General features: G+C 32.6%; 2 protein-coding genes and 1 long non-coding RNA gene across 3 annotated transcripts in view; 1 reads left to right on the top strand and 2 right to left on the bottom strand.

Moving 5' to 3' along the window:
- LOC107645042 (ankyrin repeat domain-containing protein 2B) overlaps positions 1-2,239 on the bottom strand; it is a 3,436-nt gene extending 1,197 nt beyond the window's left edge. Inside the window, exons 1-6 of the mRNA XM_016349052.2 lie at positions 2,082-2,239; positions 1,950-1,997; positions 963-1,216; positions 493-702; positions 269-417; positions 3-163 (exon numbers count right to left, since the gene is read on the bottom strand). Coding sequence (XP_016204538.1) covers positions 3-163; positions 269-417; positions 493-702; positions 963-1,216; positions 1,950-1,983 — 808 coding nt within the window. The 5' untranslated portion in view covers positions 1,984-1,997; positions 2,082-2,239. The remainder of the gene's footprint in view (positions 1-2; positions 164-268; positions 418-492; positions 703-962; positions 1,217-1,949; positions 1,998-2,081) is intronic.
- LOC107645043 (ankyrin repeat domain-containing protein 2A) overlaps positions 5,047-10,084 on the bottom strand; it is an 8,746-nt gene continuing 3,708 nt past the window's right edge. Inside the window, exons 2-8 of the mRNA XM_016349053.2 lie at positions 7,629-7,771; positions 6,923-7,132; positions 6,675-6,823; positions 6,424-6,592; positions 5,805-5,897; positions 5,521-5,660; positions 5,047-5,435 (exon numbers count right to left, since the gene is read on the bottom strand). Of these exons, the coding sequence (XP_016204539.2) occupies positions 5,336-5,435; positions 5,521-5,660; positions 5,805-5,897; positions 6,424-6,592; positions 6,675-6,823; positions 6,923-7,132; positions 7,629-7,771 (1,004 nt within the window). The 3' untranslated portion in view covers positions 5,047-5,335. The remainder of the gene's footprint in view (positions 5,436-5,520; positions 5,661-5,804; positions 5,898-6,423; positions 6,593-6,674; positions 6,824-6,922; positions 7,133-7,628; positions 7,772-10,084) is intronic.
- Positions 7,652-8,123, top strand: LOC107645044. Its single transcript, XR_001621434.2, has 2 exons — positions 7,652-7,789; positions 8,048-8,123. It is a non-coding gene; the product is annotated as an uncharacterized LOC107645044 (long non-coding RNA).

The raw sequence follows: 10,084 nt of genomic DNA, 5'->3' as shown, positions 1-10,084 counted from the left end.
CTCCACATCACCGACACTAGCAGTTTGATGAACAATTGATTCATCTTCACCCACATCTTCTGTCTCATCTGGCACAGCATTTTCAGCAGAAGCAGCTGCTTCTCCAGAATTTGGCACCATGGCCTGTCCCAACTTCCGCAAAACGTCCTCATCATTCCAATATCTGCACAAAAGAGAAACACTTCAGAAACTATTTAAAATTCAGAAAACAGTGAACTGATAGAAATTTGGAAATGGCCAAAAAGATAAGAAATTTTGCCATCTAAACCTCATCATAGCAGCAGGACCACCAGTCTCTATCTCATCTAAAATATGCTTCAAAGATGGATCTTCTTTTATGCGTGCCATTCTCTCCTCAAGCTGATCTTTATTTGAAGGACTAGTAAGACTTTCAAGCATGGAAGACATAGATGGATCCTGAGATAGCCAGTATAGATATGTTATCAACCAATAGATATTTTATATAACAGAGTACAGGGAGTTTATAAATACCTGCATCAATGCATTACCCAGGCGCTCAGCCATGGTCATGAAGTTAGGATTCTGCATCACCTGCTGCATGGTAGAATAATATTGCTGATTATCGAAGCTAGGGATACTATCCTGTGTTGCACCATGAAAAGTTTTCTGAAGCTGCTCAGCCATTTGATTGAACGATGGGTCTTTTGCTATCTGCTCAGCCAGTTCCTTGATACTTGGATCCTATGCATTCCGGATTTTAGCATTAGTAATATGGACTTGAAATGCATGGTTTATATTGTTGTCTCACTATTGGCTTCAAAACAATGCACACTAAGATCCAAAAAACTGGCATGTACAAAAATAAGATTTTCTATAAGATGGAACATACCCAGAAAGTGAAATGAAAATGCTCATTAACAATAACATGGCCAATCTTTTCCTAATTCCAGCAGACATAACATATATAGTACAATATCAAAATAAAAGAGACAATGACATACATTGAGCAAACCAGACATTGCGGAGAAATCAAAAGGATTGGGTGGAAACCCAGGTGCAGATCCAGAAGTAGCTCTTTGTCCTCCCTGTGAATCTTTCGAAGATGTTTCATCCTTGGAGTTTTTATTCTCTGCTGCAGCAGCCTTGTCATCTAAACAAACAAAAGATTCAGAAGCAGCTTTTTGTCCTCCCTGTGAATCTTTCGAAGATGTTTCATCCTTGGAATTTTTCTTCTCTGCTGCAGCAGCCTTGCCATCTAATAAAATATTCACCCGTGTTAAACTAACGCAATTTAAGATCCAAAACCTAAGACAGTTATTTAACATTGTAAGTACAAAAACAATTGAATGGTGAGGAGAGATTAACGATAACAATCTAGGAAATATACAAACGAGAAACACACACCAGACACACATACACATACAAAATAACAAAAAAATTAACAAAATGGAATAGAACGTTCACATGGTGGTTTCCACTAAAAGGAAACGGTAGACAAAAACAGATCCTAAGTAATAAGAGCAGGTATTATAAAATCATGAAAGAAACGAGAAGGGAGCCAGAAGAACCAAGAGGTAATACTAATTTCCTCTCTAGTTTTGATTTCATAAACTTATGTGCGTATATATATAGAGACTTTCAATTACCAAAGTAAATGCCAAAATTGCCAGTCTTCGTATGATCGTATCCTAATAATGCAGGAAAATTTTTACCAAAGCCATATCCTAAATTCGATGCACAACAAGCATAATGAATTGATTTTCACAATCTACAGAGAAACAAAGAATGGAAAAACCATGGAGCAAAGTTCGACTTGGAATATATTAAAAAAAAAAAATATCACGGAATTGGGGGAAGAAAGAAACGAATCCAATAACAAAGTGTGAAATTAGAAACTGATACAGATGTAATTACAGCTACAAATCTAGAAACCGCGGTGCGCCGCGAACAACACAGAAATGAAATAGGAATAGGAATAGATGTATAACCAGAAATAATTTCCTTTTGGGAAGTGGAAGCCATAGCGGAAGAAGCAGCTGAAACAAAGAGAAGGAGATATTAGGGTACGATTAGAATGAAGATCAAATTATAAGTAAGGAAAGAGGGTTCGAAGCTGAGACCTGATTCTGATTCTGATTCTGATTCTAATTGGGAATGGATGAATTGAAAGCGAAGAGTGAGTGAGACACAATGGAAGCGAAACAAAACCAAACCCCTAAGTTTTGAGGGTTTGAAGGTTTCAGACTAAAGCGACGAGTATATTATTTATTAATTATTAATTACTGTTGTTAAGTTGTTTTACTGAGCTGAACAGCTGAAACAGAGAGAGAGAGAGAGGTGAATATGATAATGATATGGATTGGGCCCTCAAAATTCAACTTTTCTGTCATATGAATGGCCAACTCTATATCATGTGATTCTCTGTTACCCACATCCTCTCACGTCAAAATTAATTTCTAATTTTAACAGTGATAAATATTAAATATTGTAATTTCTATTTAATTCTAATTCTAATTCCTCTCATTGTTTTTTTTTTTTATCAAAGATATGGAGACTCAAACTCGCAACCTCTTAATTGAGTATGGGAAGACTATGCCATTTGAACTATTACTTCTTGACCTAATTCCTCTCATTGTTACTATAATCCTACAGTAAAATTTAATTACAAAAAAGAAATTAACTTTTTACATTGTTAGTATTTGTATAGAACAAACTCTCATAATTTTAATCTATTCATTTTTTCTGTTATGTATTTTATTAAGTATCATCTTTCAAATTAGTGTGGAAAATTTATATATCACACTATTATGATTTTTGTCAACTTTTATCACTAAAGAATATATTCTCAAGTTTTATTGTATGGTAAGTTACCCTTACCAATAATAATGTATTTAGGTTTAGTTTGATAAAACTTTTATTTTTTAAAAGTAGTTTATAAAACTAATTTTTAAAAGATGATTTTTTAAAAGTTATAACATTTATATTTGGTAAATTAAATTAAAAATAGTTTTCAATAAATACAAGTAATAACAATTACGTTTGATAAAATAGCTTTTAAAATTTAAAAATATTATAATAGACAAATGTAAACGTTAAATTTAAAATTAGTTAACGCAGACACATGGACAAATTGTGAGGTCATAGGACACCGGATTCGATGGTCCCAGAACGTTTAGACCATTAAATAGTCCCATAATAAAACATGTTTTTTAAGTTTTTTAATAACTGATAAATAGTTCTTATCTAATTTTAATTACAAATTAATCCCATATATTTTATTTAATCATAAAAACTATTTTTTATTTTATAAATTTTTATTTTATCATTAATCTATTATATTTATTAACAATAAAAAACAAAAACAATAACGAATTAGATCTTCCATTGATCGTAATAAATTTGTTGGCTATTCCAATCGATTAAAAGATTATATTTGATCCGTGACGTTCATCCAGGGCTGTAAAATCGTGTTTATTTGAAAACCAATCGATTGGATTATCAAAACAATCGATTGAATTTCAGGTTTCCATAACTCAATCGATTGGATTGTTATCACAAAACAATCGATTAAAAATTACAAGGGAGCATGGTTTTTGCAAAAATCAATCGATTGGTCATATTACCAATCCATTGAACAACGACTAAAATGTGGGTTTTTAATTCAATCGATTGCTTATACTACCCAATCAATTAAATGTTTCAAAACAACCTGAGGTCTCACAATTCAATCGATTGGTTGTTTTGATGACTTCAATAGATTGGGTAACACAACCAATCGATTGAATTGTGAGACCTCATTGAATTATTAAAAACCCAGGCGTTTAATATAACCAATCGATTGATTTTTGCGAGCGAAAACCATGTTGTCTTGCAATTTTCAATCGATTGTTTTGTGATAACAACCTGTAGTCCAATCGATTGAGTTATGGAAATCTGAAATTCAATCGATTGTTTTGATAATCCAATTGATTGATTTTCAAAGAAACATGATTTCAGAGCCCTGTACGAACGTCACGGATCAAATATAATCTTTTAATCGATTGAAATAGCCAAAAAGTTTATTACGATCAATAGAATATCTAATTCGTTATTGTTTTTCTTTTTTATTGTTAATAAACATAATAGATTAATGATAAAATAAAAATTTATAAAATAAAAATAGTTTTTATAATTAAATAAAATATATGGGATTAATTTGTAATTAAAATTAGAAAAGGACTATTTAACAATTATTAAAAAAACTTAAAAAACATGTTTTGTTATAGGATCATTTAATGGTCCAAACGTTTTGGGACCATCGAATCATTTGCCATCTTTTTTATTTACCAAATACAAAATAACAGCTTTTAGAAAGTGTTCATACCCTGACCCAATGATAAGACCCAGGTCCAAACGAAAGGCCCAATCCAAAGGATTGAGCCTCACCCTACATCGACCTTCACCCCACGAAGTCGGTCCCTACCACGACTTGCTCTAAAGAAGTCGGGACGAAGATTAGCTGGCAGATAAACACCCATTCAAATGAGTAACTGCCCCTAAAATCTCTCTACCCACTTCCTGGAGCCATATCTCAACCTCCCTAAGATAAAGGGACGGTTACTCCCCATAAATAACGGAACTAGACCAACGGTGGTTATGGGTTCACCACTATAAATACACTGACATTTCTCAGGTATCTCAGAAGCCCAATACTCTCTAGATTTGTTTTGCTCCCTTTGCTGACTTTGGCATCGGAGTGTCTTTGCAGGTATCACCCCCCATTCTCTCATACCGAAGTCGGACGGGACCTTGGATCATCAATCCGCTTGGATACTTCCTCATTCAGACGATTGGGCCAGCCAAACTAATTCAACCCAATAATCTCCAGTTACCCATCGTAACAGAAAACATAAACACCTCTTCAAAAAACTTTACCAAACCAAGCCTTACTCTAAAAGTTCTCTTCAATGTTGTTTAACATTAGTTTTGAAGCTTTGAATTATATCCAAACTATTATTGTTATCATAAACATATTTGTTGTAGTAACTACTATTTTCTTTTATTAAAAAACTATAAAATTACTCTTATAAATCTCGAGCTAATTTATTCATGAACGCATTAGGTATCAAGGATGAATACTACAAAATACTACAAAAGCATGCAGTGTAACACAATCCATGCATAACAAGTTACAGAGAGATCAAATTTTATGATGGACTGACATCCAACACTTGCAAAGGAATCAATATAGTTTTTACACACAACAAATTAAACTTGGATAAAACCAAAAGATATCATATCACTCACATGGCAACTTTTCCTCTCATTTCCCTTCTTTTTTTTTTCCCACTTTTTTCTTTGTTGCTTACAACATGGCATTCATTATGGCTTACAACTACAGGAAAGCATCTTTTTCAAGCAGCTCTAAGACATCACTTTGATTGTTTAGCTTCGCAACATCTATAGGAGTTTTACCGTCCATGTTCTGGAGAGTACTGCAAATTGAAAGAGGTAATTAAGGACAAACAAATTATACTAATTAAGCACAATCTGAAAAGACTAATTATACTTGATACTTACACTGCAGCACCATTTTCAAGGAGTAGGGCAACACACTCCTTCCTGCCATAGCCAGCTGCATAATGAAGAGCTGTGTTCTTATTCTTATCCAAAGCATCCACTTTTGCTCCAGCCTCAATCAGAACTTGTGCACACTTCACCTGGAATCATATCAACAGTGTCCGTTAAGCCATAGAAAGCAAGAGCCTAATGATAGTCATAAAATTTACATTCCTGATTCTCTTTTATTTTGTGTGTGCAGCTTTGTAGGAGAGAACCAAGGAGGAACTTTAATACTAGTATACCTCGCCATATCCACATGCAAAATGTAAAGCAGTTCTTCCCTCGGCATCTTCTTCATCCTTGTCGCCACCAGAGGCTAGTGCATTTTTCAAGCCCTATTTGATTAAATAAAATGTTAGCTGTCAAATTTTTTTTTTTCAAATTATGCCCAGATACAACAATGGCTGAATTGGACAATATAAGATCAGCTGCATGAAGGTTAACAATCAAATAAACACTCAATAATACAGACAATTTTAGTTCTGTTTAGTTTATGTTCCTTCAAAGTTAACAAAAGAAATTAAGCAAACAACCCATTGCTACAGAATGATATGCAAAATACAAACTTAATACACACCTGATTTCCATTAATTTAACACGGGGTTGGTGTATAGAAAATTAGAAGGTTTTAACCTACAGGATTCAGAAAATGAAATAATATCCAAGTTCCTACTTAGACTATTTCTTTGTTCCCTCCACAACCTTACAAGAGGAATTCTTTTCAAATAACATAAGAAATGAAAGTGGAAGGAATTTTGAGGATAATACAACCAAAACATAAATATTCATGATTCTTTAAAAGAAGGCAAAAAGGTTCAAAGCATGTGTACATATACAGAAAGTGTTGTATTGACATAGTACCTCCACATCACCAATACTAGCAGTGTGATGAACAAGTGATTCATCTTCATTTCCCACATCTTCAGTCTCATCTGCCCCTGGATTTTCAGCAGAAGCAGCTGCATCTGCAGAAGTTGGAAGGCCCATTGCTTGCCCCAACTTCCGTAAAGCCTCCTCGTTATTCCAGTATCTGCATGAAATTTATCACTTCAAAACATATCGAAATTTTAAAAACACTAGAAGATAACAGAAAGATATGTTAGTGTCTAAACTTCATCATAGCAGCAGGACCGCCGTTCTCTATCTCGTCTAAGATATGTTTCAAAGATGGATCGTCCTTGATGCGTGCCATTCTCTCTTCAAGCTGTTCTTTGTTTGTTGGATTTGTAAAACTTTCAAGCATGGCAGACATTGATGGATCCTGCAAAATAGACATGAAACGGCATATATACATTTTATAACTGGAAATACTGCCATGGAACAAAGAATACAATGGAGAAGTTTAATAAATAACAAATACCTGCATCAATGCATTACCCAAACGTTCAGCCATGGTCATAAAATTAGGATTCTGCATAACTTGTTGCATGGTTTGATAATATTGCTGATTATCAAAGTTGGGGATACCCTCCTGTGGTGCACCTTGAAAGCTCTTCTGAAGCTGCTCAGCCATCTGATTGAATGATGGATCTTTTGCTATCTGTTCAGCCAATTCTTTGATGCTTGGATCCTATGAATTCCGCATTTTAGTATTAGTAAGCGCTTATCAAGAAATAGCAATTATGGAATACAAATTCTTTGAGATTCATGAATGGATTTCAATTACAGACAAACCTTAAGGGTGTGTTTGGAACACAACGGAATTGTAAAATGATTTGATTTCAACATACTTTCAATGTGTGTTTTGTATTTGAATTTGGTGATAGATTTTGGAGTGCACATAGAATATATGAATTTGGAATAACTACTTAAGTTTCAGTGCCAACAGTAAGATCACTGAAAAAGTTCAGATTTTCTTTCCCTTATAAATCATGGCACTCCAACCATAGGCTTGGAAAGACACAAATTGATGAAAACAGCAAACTCAGAATAAGCAGTGACATGCTCAAATGTGCATCCAAAAATCATACTCATCGTATAAAATAGCCATAATATCAATAAATACAAAAGGTATGATAGATATAAGCATATGACAAAATACAAAAAGAAAGGAGACAGTGATATACATTGAGAAGACCAGACATGGCAGAGAAATCGAAAGGGTTGGCTGGAAACCCAGTTGCGGGTCCAGAAGTTCGTCCAGCCTGTGAATCTGCAGAGGATGTTTCATCCTTGGGATTTGTGTTCTCTGCTGTGCCAGCTTTGTCATCTAAGAAAATCTCAACATGTTAATTTTTTGGTAAAGATTCATCAACCAAAAGTCAAAATTTTATCAAGCAAGTATTTTGTATTGATAAATGACTGCAACTCCAATATCTTTGTGAAACCTACATACAAATGCAAACACATCTGGTAATTCATGTACAACAATTCTAAGATTCCAATTCCAAGTTCACACATCTAAACAGAAAAATATATAACTTAATATGACTTATTGTGAGAGAGAGAAAGAGAGAGAGAGTATTGAAATTGAAGAGGTTGAGAGTTGAAACCTGAGTACAAGCAGGGAGATAAGGTACTAACTGTGTTTCAATGGAAAATAAAATAAAATAAATAAATAAGTAGTTGGTAGTAAATAAATATGAATATATGTTTGGAAGATTTTCAAGTGGATCATGTACCGGTGTATAAATCATTTTTAACCATTGATCTTAATTATATATATTATATATATTTTTTATAATTAAGATCAACGGTTAAAAATAACTGAAACACCAGTACGACGGAACACTTAGAAATTTTCTTACATGTTTATTGTTTAAGTTAATTGTATTTGGAGATTGGAAGTGGAAAATGAAATGGAAAATAGGGAGCGATGGATGGATAGAGAATGGCGTGTGTGGACAAAGAGAGTGGGGCCCACAATCTTCATCGTCATCTTCTCAAATGAATGGCTCACTTTGCTGCCAACACTGTTTCCTCCATTTTCTTCCAGCGAAGCTCCTCTTTTCAATAACAATAATAACTTGTCTTTTGATAATAACAATAAAATAAAGAAATTACATTTACGTGTAACAAATAATAATTGTATAATGGTAGAAATTCAGGTGGAATCAACTTGACGTAAAGTTGATATCTGAGAGCTGTTAGATAATTTGACTGATTTGACTAAATTTTCATCTAACGGTTATCAGATATCAACTTCATGTGAAGTCGACTTCACCTGAGTTTTTACCTTGTATAATACATTACTTTGCATATCTTAAAAACGAGATCTTAAAAACGTGTAACATATAAGATTCAGACAGATTAATCTATCAAATTTAAAGAGGAAAAGTATATGGAACCAAAAGGTGATCAGCCAAAAAGTAAACAAAATCGTTTAATTAGAATCACTTTTTGAATAATATGTTTGAAAACTGCTCCTGAGATCACAGAGCACAAACCAAAACCCAATTTTTCATGGAGGCCAAACATATTTTGACTGATTTTTTGCTGATATGCTTTTGGTTTTTTAGTTGTTCTCATTTAAAGATACTATAAAAAAAATTTATATTCATGATTTAAAGTTAAAATCACCAATTAGAAAGAATAAGTGTTTATTATTTCACTCAATCATCGGTTAGTTTAATGAAAAATCTTTTTTTGGGCTAAACCTTGTCAATATCTACTCTATGGAATGGACCTTTCCAACCTCGAAGTCTTTGATTACACGATTTTCCATTAAAAATCGGCAAAAATAAAAAATCAAAATTATTTATTCATATTAAACGAATCATATAATAAGGGTTTAGCTAAATAATAATAATTAAATACATAGAAAAATGAATGAAGTTTTTAGAGCCCGTTTGATTAATATGTCATCCAAAGAAGATAATTCAAACTTCGATGCTCATTTTCATTTTCTCATAAACAACTTTTTACATATTATGAGTAATACATTCCTCAAATTAAGCATATATACCCTATTTACATTTGAGAATGATCAATATATGTTATGAAGTGTCTAACTCTTCATATAATAATGTCTATACTTAGTCAATAAGTCAATAACAATTTATGCAAATAAACAAATTTAAGTGCATTGAAGAAATCATGAAGATTGTCTTGTTTAATTCATGTGAAATCTTAATTTGACTTCAAATATAAAAATGCATGTTTTTTCTTTCAATTATTTAAACGTTTCAGTGTCAATTTCTTAAACAACTCATGCTTTATTTGATAACCTGAGAAACGAACGTATAAATGAACTCCTTCACCTACATTAAAAAAAAAACTCCTTGACCTATATTAATATTTTTTTTGGTGACTGACCTATATTAATATATCACTTCATATAATAATTTCTTTTTTTTTTCTAGCTACATTAAAGAGGAAATTTAGACATGGTTTGACATTGTAAGTCTGAATCACCTTTTTCTAAGGTTTAAAAGCTATGATATATTGACATGGACACGAGATACACACGACACAGAATACGTCGACACGTAAATTTTAAAATCTTATAAGACACGAGGACACGTATACATATAAAATATAAATTAATTTTTATAATTATTTATCTTATTTTAATTATATCAAG

Source organism: Arachis ipaensis, chromosome B05 (genome assembly GCF_000816755.2).
Source record: "Arachis ipaensis cultivar K30076 chromosome B05, Araip1.1, whole genome shotgun sequence".
Classification (NCBI taxonomy): Eukaryota; Viridiplantae; Streptophyta; class Magnoliopsida; order Fabales; family Fabaceae; genus Arachis; species Arachis ipaensis.
Note: the sequence above shows the minus strand (reverse complement) of the source record. Positions and strands in the feature narration are given on the sequence as shown.